Below are 13557 nucleotides of genomic sequence, written 5' to 3'. Positions count from 1 at the left end.
AGAAGTTCAACCACATGTGAAGCGATATTCTCTCTGCATAAAATGGATACACCTTTTCCCACATGACATGGACTTGCAAATAAGCTTTACTATCCCTTACACAAGATGTGAAAACATTGAGCAGCAAGAAAGACAAAACAAATTCAGGTAGAGGTGCAAATGAGATATGGCAACTTTACTTCTCAAGATGTATAAATAAACAGGAAAAGCTTTGCTGTCTTAACATCCAATAATTATGGATATGTAACTCAAAACTTGTAACACTTCAAGAATTTTGAATCAATTCTACATCATCTCCATTCTGTGCTTCTGTCTCACCCAAAAAATAAAAAATAAAAAATTACATTGACGGTTGCAGTTATGAATGTAAGTAGTGGATGTGGTTCAAGTAGCAGCCTACTGCATCGCAATCTTAGCTCTTGTGCTGTTTACCTGTGGCTGGAGGTATATGTGATTGTTGTACTTCATCAACTACAGATGCTATAAACAGCCACTGATGTTTCTTCAAAGATTATAACTTGAGAGCGAAGCCAACTGGTCTAAGTACAATGTTTACGTGTGGCAGTTGCAGCATTTACTTGGAACATTTCTACTAGGCTGCTTACAAAAATTTCTAATGTTGATACACAGTAATCAACGCATGAAGCACTGCTGAATCAAAGGGTGTGAATAGTCCACATAGTTATCCCAAAAGCTCTTGTACTTCTCCATTCCAATTTTGAGCCATGGCTTCATATTTCCATTGTAATGCAGCACTGCCCCTTCCTTGATAGTAGCAGGATCCACAGTAGTGTAGCCAAGCCCCAAGACATGCCATTTGGGATCCAGTGCTTCAACCAAACCATAGAAAGCAAGAAGCCCAGGCGGTAAAGACCCAAGCTTCCATAGGGTATGATCAGCATTGCGCTCCTGCCAATAATGATATATACCTGTCACATTCTTGTTCCTCCATTCGACAAGATCGAGCACATTCATACCAAATGCCCAGCCACAAGCATCAGGGTCAAAATGAGCACGGATTAGGGGATGGGAATGGTTAAGATACTTATGAAACCTGTGGAATGTCTCCATGCAAGTTTCTACAGCACCCATCACATTACCATTGAGGTTGATAGTAAACAGTTCGGATAAGTCCTTCTGAACAACAATATCATCATCAAGAAATACCACCTTCTGCAATTCAGGATATATTTCTGGAATGTAAAACCTCAAGTGATTAAGCATGGATAGGTACTTTGGGTTCCTGAATTTAATTGGTGTTCCGCGGTTACCACTGCCAGAGAAGTAGAACTTCTGAGTAGCAGTGTTCTGCAGCTGCTTAAGAACAGGAACATATGATGCATTGAGCCAAGTAAAGTCCTCCACCTTTTGAATCTCCACAGTGACCCCTCTGTAGTCACTCATGGCAAACCATGCCCTCATTGGAGCATAGTTCAACTCATCGGTAACTAGGTGAAAGACAATCTTTTCAGGGTGCTTTGAATTTATAGCTGTAGAATTGACAACAACTGAAACAGCAAGGATGTTGTCTGAGAAGACACAAAAATGATAGAGGCTGTTATCCCTTAGGTTGTTCTGCACTGCTGGGCTCCTATCCGAAAACTTCCTCTGAAGCTCAGAATTCTTGAACCATTCCATGGTTAACCGGACACCAAGGCAGTAAAGCCCCTTCGGGAGCTCCTCAGCAGCAATCTGCCCATATTTTGTGCTCTTCTCTGCCTCAGCTTTCGACTTCTCCTCTAGAGACTGAATCTGGCCTTTCAACTTCATGATTGTGATGCCACTATCGTACCGCAGCTGCTGCGCCTGGAAGAGCAGCACAGACATATCCCTGATCGCCTTCTCTGCTTCCTGCTCCAGCACCGTGCCCCCGTGGGCTGCAGCGTGCGCGAGGATGCTCTGCGCCCGCCGCATCTGGGCACTAAGCTCCGCCGCAAACTGCAGGTTATTGGCCTCCTTCGCGACGACGACATAGGTTTTGGCTAGATAAATCTGGTCCATGAGCTGCCTGGAGAACGAGCGAGCGCTCAGCATTTCGTCAGTCATGTTGAGAACATCCGTGATGCCCCCCAGGTAAGATCTCTGCACAGGAGAGGTTTGAAAACTTTCAGATGCTACTCGATAGCGCACTCGTTATCTTTCCGCAAAATCTAGCACTAGACACTAAGAAAGCTAGCGGATTTAGCAAGTGTAATGGCTACTAACTAAAATTGGCTTGCTCGTGGTCAAATACTCGGATGGCGAGACGATCCCTGCAATGCGGTAAATGCGACGTGGTTACCTGACGGAGGAGAGGGGAGGAGGTGGCCTCGGATCCGGAGGAGGCGGTGGAGATGGACGGCGAGGCGCCGGGGTCGGGGGAGCCGAGAAGGACTGCGAGGAGGAGGACGCAGGCGAGGGCGAGGAGGAGCGAGAGCGCGAGGCGCACCCACCACGGCCGCTGCTGCCACCGGCGCTTGAACGACGGTCGCCGCTGTTCCAGGAACGGCCGCCGCCTCATCGGATCGCGCGGGGGGGGGGCGGTCCCGAGCCCGCGCCCGCGCCCCCGCTGCTCTCGCCGCACTGGCCGGGCGGGAGGCGCCGCGCCGAGATCCGAGACGCGCCGCTAACCGCCGCGCGCGCGCGCGAGCTGCTCGATTTCCCTTTTCAGATCTCGCGTCGCGCGGCGCGGCCGGGCAGCGTCGTGCTCGCTCTTGGACCGACGTGCCTTGCTTGACTGCTCTGCGACTTGATCTGGCTGCCCGCCCGCCTGGCTCAGACGCCGTGCAGATCCAGGGGGGACAAGTCACCGCGGCTGCCTTTTGCTGGCTCGCCGCTTCGTCGATGCTGCTGTCCGCCGCGCCGTGCAGGTGAAGCAGAGTATTTCACCAGGCAGATCGCATCGCAGCATGTAAGAATGGTCACGCTGACAATGTCTCTTGCCTATTTAACTCTGGACCATTTTGGTTGTCAAGTAGAGAAATTACCAAATCTGTAGGGTAAAACCTGTTAACCTGTTGATGTGCCTTCCATTGTTTTCCAGTTAAAAGATGCAGACTAAGACATCGAAACGGTTTATAAAGCCAGCTTACAAACTGTAGCAAAAGATACGTAAATAATGAAGATGCTACTTTATTACAAACCATGTCTAATACCTATCACATTATCGTTCTTTTGCCTTTGACAGAGCTTTCAACAATGTAACCGGCAGAAAAATTGAGAAAAACATCACTAAAATTTGTAGGAAGATAGGCATGTTATTATGATCTTCTAAAAGTCGAACAAACAATTAGCCGTAAAAGAATTCAACCCCGTCTACCAAGCCGCTCCATCATAATATCTAAAAACGAAAAAAAATCTTTTTTTAACCTTGGTTCAATTTTACTTGTGTATGAATTTAGATTTAACATGGCTATATTTAATATTTGGTATAATTAATTCATATATTAATCTTGGTAATAACAGCACACACAAAAAGAAAAATTAGTGTCTACTAGGTCGGTAAGAAAACTTAAAATTTTGCTGCACCGACCATGGGGGAATAAGGCCGGCCCATCTGTGAGCCCGTATCGCAGCCCAACACAACATCACGGTCGCCGCCGTAACGACTGGACTATTCATCCGAGTACACGACCGCTAGACCGCTACCGACGTGGCAGGACCGCAGGAGAGGAGGCGTCGAGTCGAGCCTGAACCGTGGCAGCGATTCCTCCCTCTCCCAAGTCTCCCCCCGTAAACCCGACACGGCGACACGCGACAGCCCCGGCCCTAACCCAATGGCGACCCCGGACGGCGAGGCCGCGCAGCCACCGCCGAAGCGTTCCCGGCGCGACCCCGAAGCGGAGGAGGACACCGCAAAGCCGCCGCCGCCGCCGCCGCGCGTGGAGCTAAACCCGGCGGACTGCGATCTCGGTACGCACACACTTACCTGACACCCCGTCTTCCTCGGCACTCTCATTTTCGTTAATCGCGCCTCTAACCGTTGCTGTCGCCGCGGTGCGTTCGTCCATCCAGACTTCGATGTCGGCGGGGGCGGCCTCCAGGGGAGCGCGCTGCACGACGGCGGGTTCGCCTACTGCTGGTCGGGCGCGCGCGCGACGGTGGGCGCCAGGGGCGGCGGTAGGTACTGCTTCGGGTGCAGAATCGTCTCCGAGCAGACCGTGGAGATGGACCTCGCGGCCCCCGAGGAGCGCCACCTCTGCCGCATTGGCGTCTCCAGGGGCGACGATCCCGTGGGGGCGCTCGGGGAGTCCGACCACAGCTTCGGGTTCGGGGGCACGGGGAAGTTCTCCCACCAGCGGCGGTTCGCCAACTACGGCGTCAGGTTCGGGGTCGGGGACACGGTCGTCTGCGCCGTGGACCTCGATTCGAAGCCCATGGCGTCGATCGGGTTCGCGAGGAACGGCGAGTGGCTTGGTATCGCGAAGCATTTCGATGCCGGTGAGAAGGGGCTTGGCTTGGTTGATGCCCCTGTGAGGCCGATGCAATGGGAATCCGCGCTCTTTCCCCATGTCCTGCTGAAGAATATTGTCGTGGAGATGCTATTCAGCAGGGAGGATGGGCTGGAGCCAGTTGATGGTTATGAGCCCTGGGCCTCGGCTTTTGCTGATGGGAATGCAGTATTTGGCCCTTTGTTTGAACAGGGTGAATGTGAGGTCATGATGATGGTTGGTCTCCCAGCTTCAGGCAAGTCGACATGGGCAGAGAAGTGGGTCAAGGAGCATCCGGAGAAACGTTTTATCCTTCTCGGGACTAACCTTGCATTGGAGCAAATGAAGGTTGGTTTTCCTTCTCGTGGCAATAATGGTGTTCTTTTAGTTGCTGCCTCTTCAGTTTTTGACAGCCTTGATCATTGCAGGTGCCAGGATTGTTGCGTAAGAACAACTATGGTGAGCGTTTTGATCGGTTGATGGAGTGTGCTACATGGATTTTCAACAAATTGCTGACCAGGGCTGCAAACACCCGTCGCAACTTTATCATTGATCAAACAAATGTTTACAAGAATGCTCGTATTCGCAAGCTGAGGCCTTTTGCCAACTACCGTAAGGTAAGATGCAAAAGAGTAAAGAATATCCCATTTTCTGTATGGTGGTTGGATTAGCAAGTCTTAGCGCGGGATTGGTTGATAAGATGTGTAATGCCACTTTTGTATGCAACAGACTGCTGTGGTCGTATTCCCACCGCCAAGTGAACTGAAATCCAGGGCAGCAAAGCAATTCGATGAGATGGGGAAGGAAGTGCCAGCTGAAGCAGTTAACGAAATGACAGGTACCTGGGCATATGCACGTCTTTACTTTACTCTCAAGTAACATGTTTGCCGTCCAGCTTCACTTTTTTTAGTGTCTATACATCCAACACTTACCAGTTACCGTACATTCCCTATTCAGCCAATTTTATCTTGCCGCTCTCAAGGGATATGCCTGATTCGAAGGAGCCTTTTAACAAGGTATACTCAAATTTTGGTATTATTGTACTGCATCTTCTGACTACTCTCAAATGCTTGCTTAGTTCACTGTGTTTTAAAACATTTTTCAGGTAATTTTTACAGAGCTTTCTAGGGATGAGGCCCAGAGAAACCTACTTGAGATGCAACGGGTGCTGCCAAGAACCGGGACCCCAAGCTGTGGCAATTCCAGTAACCAAAATGTATGGTGCCTTTATTGTTATTTTGAAATAGTTTCTCTTTTGTTTTGTGCCATCATGATCAGTGTCAATATGCAAAGCAATACAGTAGTGTTCTGATGTTCTGTGTGCTTACAGGCTAACTCAACATATGCAGCGACTGCTGCTCCAGTTGATCCTAGGGCAAGGTCATCCATGGCAAACATTCACCCACCAATGGCCAATTCATATGGAAGTTATAGTGGCACGGTACCTGGAAGTGCTGCTACTTTCAGCACAGGTGTGCATACTATGGGCACCACAACGCAGCAACAGGCACCATCTAGTGTTCAGAGGTTTCAGAGTCCAACAGGAAACCAACATGAATTTCATTCAGGCTACCCAAGTGCTCCGAACCAATATCAGATGCCCTCAAGCTATCTGAGTAACTCAAACCAGTATCAGTTGCATGGAAGCTACCAAAGTACCCCACTTCCTGCTTATGGACAGAGTACATGTGGATCCCATAGGAACCCGAGCCCGTACAATCCTAATCCTTATAGCCCTGAGATGCACCAATGTATTCAGGCTCCCATGACTAATAGGAACCTCTACCAGGCACCTGGGTCAGCTGAAGCCTATGGGGTCCCTGGCTATGCAGCTGCAAATCTGATTGGGAGGCCACATCAGGTGCCACCACCAACTCTTCCAGCATATAGTTCACAGCCAGTTGCTCAGTGGTTGCCAAATCAATATAGTTCTTCTTCATGGAGTTCTGACAGTTGCAGGCCCTATGGACAACAGTCTGGTAAGTGATCACCATGTGGTCTTGTTAGTCCAGTTCATAATCTACCTATAATTATACTTGGTATATTTCTAGGTTCAAAACTTATGCTTGCAAACCATTGACGTTTTTAGACCAACAGTTTCATTCCATTAGCACATTAGCAGTCATCTTGATAGAGTCGTCTGTTTAGCTCACTTGCCATTCAGTTTCCTTGTTACATGGTTTTGCCTGAATTTAACAATCATTGATGCACCCTGATCTGATTTTGATTTTCCGTAATATGCTGTCAAACATAGAAGCAATGTTCTAACGGTTTCTTCAACTAACGGCAGATGTGCACTACCCGCCGTGTGCTGCTCCAGCAGCGCCTCCCACTCCCTGGCTTCCTCACTGTTCTGCTCCAAACCACATGAATCAATGGCGGAGTCAGAATTAGCTTCATGGTAGCTATCACTTGTTTTGCAAAGAGAGCACGAGATGCATTAGTCACAGGGATGTCTGATTTCATCCTTTTCAGGTTTTAGGGAACCTTTTTGCTGCCATTATGTACATAACTACACATTTAAGATTTAGCAGTTCGTTGGATCATCTTGTTGAGGATTTTCATGTTTGTGGATGCTCGATCCTTTTGCTTTTTCCTTGTGAAATCTAACAGATGATTATGTACATAGCTACACATGAATGCTTCTCAAGCATAGCATGTTTTGTGCAAGTTTTGAGTGCCATGCAGTCGATCGAGAACTTCGTACAAAAATATGCACAACATCGATGGATTATGGAATATATACACACGCAGGCGAGCTTTGACGAACACCCTCCAACATCCCTGGTCAAAATTCATGCGTGACATGAATGACATGTACAATCCAACGGTTGGGATTTAGCATCTATAAGCATGTATAATTCCGATACACTCGAGCGTGTAAAGGTACAGTTAGTTCACCGGCAAAACAAACCATCGTCCATGTAGATGCAAGCTAGCCGGCTCTTCTAAGACAACTCACAAACCCTAGCCTGTATTCTCAAGGGCAAGAAGCCAAGAACTTCCTAAAAGATCATCTCCTCTTGACAGCCCCATAGTTCCTGGCGGGCTGCGAAACAACAAAATTTTTTAATTAATCAACTCATTTCACGTAATATGTTTTCTTTAAAATGCACAAAATTTTGCATGACAGTGGAGATAGCTACAGTATGCGAACTGAGAATAGTGAGGTGATTCACTCACCCGAGGAGCTTTCTTGGGCGGCTCATCTTCTGAATCATCATCATCTTTGCTCATCATACTTTGGATGGAAGCAATATCTGTTTTTCTCCCCCTCTTCGCAGTAGAACCTCGACCTCTGCCTCTGCCTCTAGGAGCTGCCCTTTTACGCCCGACTTGTTGCGCACTCTCCTCTTCCTGTGAGCATTAGAGAATAAAAACAGATGATGAGATCATTTGGCAGGAAAATAAGGCAGTCCATAATATCTACATGCACCTGCACCAACAAAAATTGAGTAAACAGACATACTGAATTTTCAACAACTTCATTTGCATCTGCTTCCTCCTCTGAGGAGGATGCTACCTCCTCACTGCGGATGACGGTACTTGACCTGCAAATGGATGCTATGTTAGTAAATTTAGCAATGAAGTAGCTTTTTCGCCCAAAAGAAGAGCATTCTAGCTTGGCTGCAGCCTGAAAATCAGGGCACCTGCAAAATTAGGCTTGGCATGGCTATTCTATTTGGTCCTGGCTGAATAACTACATTCTCCATAGTAACACAAAATTCTATTGAATTTCAAAGGTTCAAAGCTGAAAAGAAAGATGACAACTGACTAATGGTTAGAATAACCAACCTCGGCTGACTGAAACTAAGAGTGGTCTGCTTCATTGAGCTGGTGCTTCTTCCCCTGCCCCTTTTGGGAGCCCCACGTTTAGTAACATCAGTCCTAGCTTTGGAAGGTCTAGTAAATCCAGATGATTTTCTGCCAACATCAGTTGATCTTGCACCAAGAAGCATCTCCCTGGTGTCTTCATCATCAGTGAAGGAGTTCAGGCTGCTTAGAGCTGCAACGGATTTGCCTCCAGTATCCTAGATGAATATCATAAGTGTTATAAGCTTTCTAGGAAAGAAAATATTACATAAAGAAAAAGGAATTTTAATGCTCAAAGATAATAACAACCAAGTTTTGAGAGCTTGACGTGAACCGTGAGCCTTCCTTGGAGCGAAGGGACCTTTCCTTTACACGGTCCTAGATTTTAGATTGGGACTTGTTAACCACCTTTTTGAGACAGAACATTATTGGATAACTATAGTACAACTGTAGAAGGCTTAAATACCTGCATGCACTCACTAATTTTGACTATTATATCTTCTTCCTCGATTTTAGATTGATCTGCTTCAGAACTCAACTTACTCTGCAAAATTTGTTATCAAGATTTGTAGATTAGATGCATGATTCTTCTCTGGCATCCAGAACTAAAAGCTAACACCTCACAATCCTAGGGAATTATACCCTGGTTTCCTCAAGATTTCGCTGCAAACATGAATAAAATGCCATCTTGTCATCCTTGTTCACAAAATCATGCAAAGCAATGTCCAAGTCATCCACCGGAAGAATCTCCATTTTCTGAAAACAAGAAGAAATGTGTGCCATTATAAAGCTTATATTTTAAGTACATATAATGACTGCAGAAAACAAATAGATGATGAAAAATAGCCAATAGATTCACAAAAAATTGCAAACAACATAAAACGAAATCCTCTTTACAGCACATCGTGAATGAGGCATGTACCCAGTAACCCAGAATATGTCATACATTGTGAGAGGACCTGAACAGACATGCCTTTCATCAAAATACTGACTGGGGCATTCATGCCTACCCACGCGGCTCCTAGCCCTAGCTAGAAGCATTTTTCTGGGCATTAAAATTACATTCCAAATGAAAGTGAATTGATATGCTGCACTAACAGAAAACATTTCAACTCCTAATTCGTGTGGGGATTATTAAGAAGATTAGATGTTTGCTTTTAGTTTGCACAATTAGAGGCCAACATTTATTCCATCCTCAAAGACAGAGCCAAAGAGGTATGTGCAGTATCATAAGTACCAAGTTGCTCTCTGCAACCAAAGCTTCAATTGTTTGTTGGTTTAGTTCCTCAGGACGAAGTTTCTCAGAATCATCAATATGGTCTACAAGATAGACATAATTTAAAAAATAAATCAATAAGAAAATAAACAGGTCATTTGTAGCTTTTTTTCTCAATCAATAGATATCAGATGCACTGTTTCTCCCAAAATATAAAGAAATACCTCCTGCAGTCTGACGCTTCTTTGCAGATTTTGAAAAAATGAGAATATCTTGAGGGTTTGCCACCTTGCAAAATCATCAAACAAGTTCAACCAAGTAGGATTGAGACAGGACACTTCAGTAGTACCAAATTAGTGATTTAGGTACCTTTCCTACATATTTCTGACCAAAACGTTGTGGGTTTATTGTTGAAAACCCGGAGTAATCTACCTGCAAAACAATATGAGCATTGTCATATACTTTTTCTTTCTTGATCACTTTGCACCCAATTATGCGCTGCATTTTATTACCTTAATTCTAATTAATGGAAGTTTGGACTCTGATCTGCTGGCTGTTGGTTGGCTACTCTTCTCAATCAAATTTCTCACCTGAAGCAATTCAGTAATACGAAACCCAAGAAAATCCACTTACAATTGACAACACATATGGGCAGACTAGAGAAAATAACAAGCAGACTACTCTTTAATGTTTCTTAAGAAACTTGTGAAGATCCAAAAACAGAATGGATACAAGCACTCACAATTTTATCCAAGTGTTCAAGCACAGAGGCCTGATCGTTGGGATCAACATCTGCTTCATCCTTTAACACAACCTACAAATTTAAACTGTAAGATTCACTAACTAAAACAAGAAGCATGAAATATGAGAAAGACATACCTCAGCATATTCAAAAGGTCTGACAGATCTGAGAGGTATTTTGGTTGGCCTATACTGATTTCCCTATTTACAAAACATATAAGGAATGAAAAACTACAAACAGCACATTCAACATGAATAAGAAAGTTCTGTCTTGAAAGAAGACCTTGATCTCTAACAAAAGAACATGCTTTGGTTTTGCTTCCCCATCTATCAGGGAGGTCGCAACTGATGAGCCTGGTTGAGTGATGTGGAAACCCATCCCAGGGACCTCCTGTAAATAGTTTATTAGAAGGCAAGTGCACAGTTAGTTTCCCTTAAATCATGAAATGTAAAAACTGAAATCCCCAAGCTGTTACCTGAGGATCAACAAGGCATTCATGCTCATGGCCCCACACAACAAAGTCCAGAAAACGTGGTAAGAAATGCTCGTTGATGGCACTTTTAGGGTTTGTCTTTATCCTATGTGAGTTTCGGTGTAAATTTGATTTTCAGTAAGCAGGATGTAGGACCAAATGAATAAAATAAATCCTCTGTTGTTTTAACTTGCTATGCGCACCTGTTCTGATGAAGAACCAATATATTGAACCAGTCAGATACTGAGTCTCCATCTTGAGTTCCAGGCCGCATCCACTGTACTGAATGAGGTGTCTGAAGTATTCAAAAACAAAACATGATACAAATAATAACAAAAAGGTGGCATGTAAATGTTTGCAATATCAAAAAAGTGTTCTTGTTTAACTGGCAAGAAGTTATTTCAAGGAAAAAAATGATGGAAAGGCACCTGAAACATTCTGTTTAGTCGTTCATCCCTAATGTTACCAAGACCATAAAGCGCAACTGAAGTTATGCCCTGAAATAATAGAAAAGCAATGAAGTTAGCATATTAAACATAAGTCATTTCCTGGAGTTGAAGTAGCGCACCTTTTTTATGAGTACAGGATAAACTGCTATTTGGCCAACACCAGAGCCACCAAGGTCCATCTTTCCAAAATAATTTACAAGATTGCAAGCCGAAAGAATATCGATGGCTGAGAGATTGTCCTACAACAAGAAGCATAAATGTTTCAAAGAAAGCTGACATCCCATCATAGGCATAATTTCAGTACAAATACACAAAGTTTAGAGGGTACAAAACAATGTCCATATTAGAGGGTAACAAAACAATGTCCATACCACTCCAGCTGGGTCATCGTGATTTCCATGGATAGTGAAAACAGGCAAGCCAACGTTGAAATTTGGGTCTTCATAATTTACTTGTCCAAATCTGAGAATACAGCAGAAAATTTCTTGTAACGAATGAATCATATATCAGAATGAATCTCTGGAAAAAGTGATCAACTAAATCTTTCAAAAAAAAAGTGACGAACTTCTCCATAAGAGTTTTATGGTGAAGTTGTCTTGAACATACATAAATTGACTATCAAAGTATTGATCAAGCAATAACATTCATGTGCTCACCTGTTTGGGAAGTTAACTGTCTGGTCACTGACAACCTGGAACTTCACTGGTTGGTCATTTAGGCAGTAGCGTCGTAGGATCTCAATAGTTCTCACCAGGGTTGAGCGTGACGGCTTATTCTCGTGGAATAGATCACCACCAAGAAGTATAAAATCTACCTGCAATTCAGTTTCGTATAAAGCATAAACAACCCATGAGCTCACAAGAGCTGGGAAAACAAGTGGTACTAGCAGATATATCATTCCTACAAACCTTATTTTGATCTGCCAATGAGCAAATCTCTTCAAATGCTTGAAAGGAATCGAACCTACGTATCTCATCTTTCTCCATGTAGCCTAGATGGCAGTCAGTCGCCACAAGTACCCGGAGCATGTTGATATCCCCTCCCCCTTCCCTGCAACATCATTGGACACTTAAACATAATAAGAACCCAGCATCACAGAACAGGCAGCCCTCAAAGTTACATTAATATGGAACAACTATGCAGATTGCTTAAATTGCAACAATATAGTTCATTCACAAAATAAATAATTAGAACAACCCAATAGGCCATGCAGTGCGCTGCAGTCATCCTCAGAACCAGAAAACCAGTTCCATGATTAGCACATATTCACCTAATGAGCAAAAGAACTCACATCGTTTGTGCTGCTTCAGACATGGACTCGACCTCAACTAGTTGACCAGATCAATCCTTGGGATGTGAAATCAACCTTGCCGGCCGCCGGTGAGCTTCACCTGGACGCCCTTGTCGACGAACTTCGCCAGGTCGAGTGCAGTCTCCTTGCGCCCCGCCTGATCAGGAAACAAACAAACAGCACAACTCAACCTCGCATCACGAGCCAGCCACCACACGAATCTAAAACAAGAGAACTACTACGCGCACGAAAAGGGAAGTCGATGCTTAGTTGCTTACCATCTCAATACTAGCACGCGGCGGAATCCTTCGAGCGAATCCTCCTACCACCGCCTGAGAGCCGCAAATCGCCGGGGGATTCGAGCGGATTTTTGCCCTAGAAATCGATGAGGCCGCCGCAGCTGGGGAACTCACGAAGAAGAGGAGAAAGCTTGGGGGGGGGGGGGGGGGGGGGGTTTGCCCTCTGCTTTGCCCACCCAACAACCAGGACAGGAGGACGGGGAAAGTCGCAGCTACCCCGGCCCAGATAAACTTGCAGAGGCATGCGGCCCAACCCATAGCGCCACACATATGTGGACCTGTCGTTTTAGGGTCCTATATCCGTTTTCGTTTTTCTAAAGCGTATTTCTCAGTTCACGCTTTTCATCTGCCCTCACTCCCCGTTGTTTCTGTCTCCTTTCGAGATTTCGAGGGAATCGAGGATAGAGAACGCCACCACCAAAAGAATATAGGGTTGAACTTCCCACCAGTGTGAGGCGTCGCGGTCTCCTCGCCAAGGTGGCGGCTACTGGTCGCTGGACAGGTAGATAATTTTTTCTCCGGCTTTCACGTCTGTTAACCTCGTATTTTCGTGTGTCGTAGGGGACTTTCTTAGTTGGGAGAGCGCAGCCGCATAGGTTCGAAGTGATTTTGAATTTGTTCGTGTTGTGTGGAGAGTCAATATTATTGCCCGCGGCACCTATTCGACGAATTTTTCGCAGCTCTCTATGGTGTCTCTACTCCCTTGTGCTATGTCGCAGGCGGTTTTCTCATTTCGTGGAGCGCAGCCGCATGCATGTAGAGTGATTTTAAATTTGTTTGTGTTAGGTGGGGAGTCAATGTTATTGTACGCGGCACCTATTCGACGAAATGCCCGCACCTCTCTATGGTGTTCTCTCTGCTTCCTT

At 45.3% G+C, this 13557-nt stretch overlaps 3 protein-coding genes across 3 annotated transcripts; 1 reads left to right on the top strand and 2 right to left on the bottom strand.

The window, feature by feature from the left end:
- Positions 1-154: 154 nt before the first annotated feature.
- On the bottom strand, positions 155-2845 carry LOC112900074 (probable galacturonosyltransferase 10). The gene is made up of 2 exons (XM_025968802.1): positions 2282-2845; positions 155-2082 (listed from the first exon to the last, which is right to left on the bottom strand). Exons 1-2 carry the CDS (start codon positions 2498-2500, stop codon positions 634-636), a joined length of 1668 nt encoding a protein of 555 aa, XP_025824587.1. The 5' UTR covers positions 2501-2845; the 3' UTR covers positions 155-633.
- Positions 2846-3646: 801 nt separating this feature from the next.
- Positions 3647-6955, top strand: LOC112899617 (heterogeneous nuclear ribonucleoprotein U-like protein 1). The gene is made up of 8 exons (XM_025968153.1): positions 3647-3891; positions 3994-4757; positions 4838-5026; positions 5139-5247; positions 5367-5425; positions 5515-5625; positions 5740-6388; positions 6700-6955. The coding sequence occupies exons 1-8, from the start codon at positions 3756-3758 to the stop codon at positions 6801-6803; spliced, it is 2121 nt and encodes a 706-aa protein (XP_025823938.1). The 5' UTR covers positions 3647-3755; the 3' UTR covers positions 6804-6955.
- A 166-nt stretch (positions 6956-7121) lies between these two features.
- LOC112899618 (double-strand break repair protein MRE11) lies at positions 7122-12837 on the bottom strand. Its single transcript, XM_025968154.1, has 23 exons — positions 12671-12837; positions 12393-12549; positions 12010-12151; positions 11758-11915; positions 11473-11563; positions 11221-11340; positions 11081-11149; positions 10856-10947; positions 10656-10758; positions 10463-10570; positions 10318-10380; positions 10181-10252; positions 9951-10028; positions 9808-9870; positions 9663-9726; positions 9460-9542; positions 8865-8978; positions 8689-8766; positions 8532-8600; positions 8205-8440; positions 7879-7960; positions 7593-7766; positions 7122-7458 (listed from the first exon to the last, which is right to left on the bottom strand). The coding sequence occupies exons 2-23, from the start codon at positions 12413-12415 to the stop codon at positions 7423-7425; spliced, it is 2118 nt and encodes a 705-aa protein (XP_025823939.1). The 5' UTR covers positions 12416-12549; positions 12671-12837; the 3' UTR covers positions 7122-7422.
- Positions 12838-13557: the final 720 nt, after the last annotated feature.

This window comes from Panicum hallii, chromosome 7 (genome assembly GCF_002211085.1).
Source record: "Panicum hallii strain FIL2 chromosome 7, PHallii_v3.1, whole genome shotgun sequence".
Classification (NCBI taxonomy): Eukaryota; Viridiplantae; Streptophyta; class Magnoliopsida; order Poales; family Poaceae; genus Panicum; species Panicum hallii.
The sequence above is the reverse complement of the archived record's forward strand: the minus strand, read 5'-3'. Positions and strand labels throughout refer to the sequence as shown.

Bases quoted from the DNA above. Each gene is read 5' to 3' on its own strand.
- LOC112900074 (XM_025968802.1), bottom strand. From the start codon at position 2,500: ATGAGGCGGCGGCCGTTCCTGGAACAGCGGCGACCGTCGTTCAAGCGC. The intron at 2,083-2,281 runs GTAACCACGTCG...TCTCCTGTGCAG, and splicing joins CCTCCCCTCTCCTCCGTCAG to AGATCTTACCTGGGGGGCAT.
- LOC112899617 (XM_025968153.1), top strand. From the start codon at position 3,756: ATGGCGACCCCGGACGGCGAGGCCGCGCAGCCACCGCCGAAGCGTTCC. The intron at 3,892-3,993 runs GTACGCACACAC...TCGTCCATCCAG, and splicing joins CCCGGCGGACTGCGATCTCG to ACTTCGATGTCGGCGGGGGC. The intron at 5,626-5,739 runs GTATGGTGCCTT...GTGTGCTTACAG, and splicing joins GCAATTCCAGTAACCAAAAT to GCTAACTCAACATATGCAGC.
- LOC112899618 (XM_025968154.1), bottom strand. From the start codon at position 12,415: ATGTCTGAAGCAGCACAAACGAT. The intron at 12,152-12,392 runs GTGAGTTCTTTT...ATGATGTTGCAG, and splicing joins TCTGAAGCAGCACAAACGAT to GGAAGGGGGAGGGGATATCA. The intron at 10,759-10,855 runs GTGCGCATAGCA...AAACTCACATAG, and splicing joins TTGGTTCTTCATCAGAACAG to GATAAAGACAAACCCTAAAA.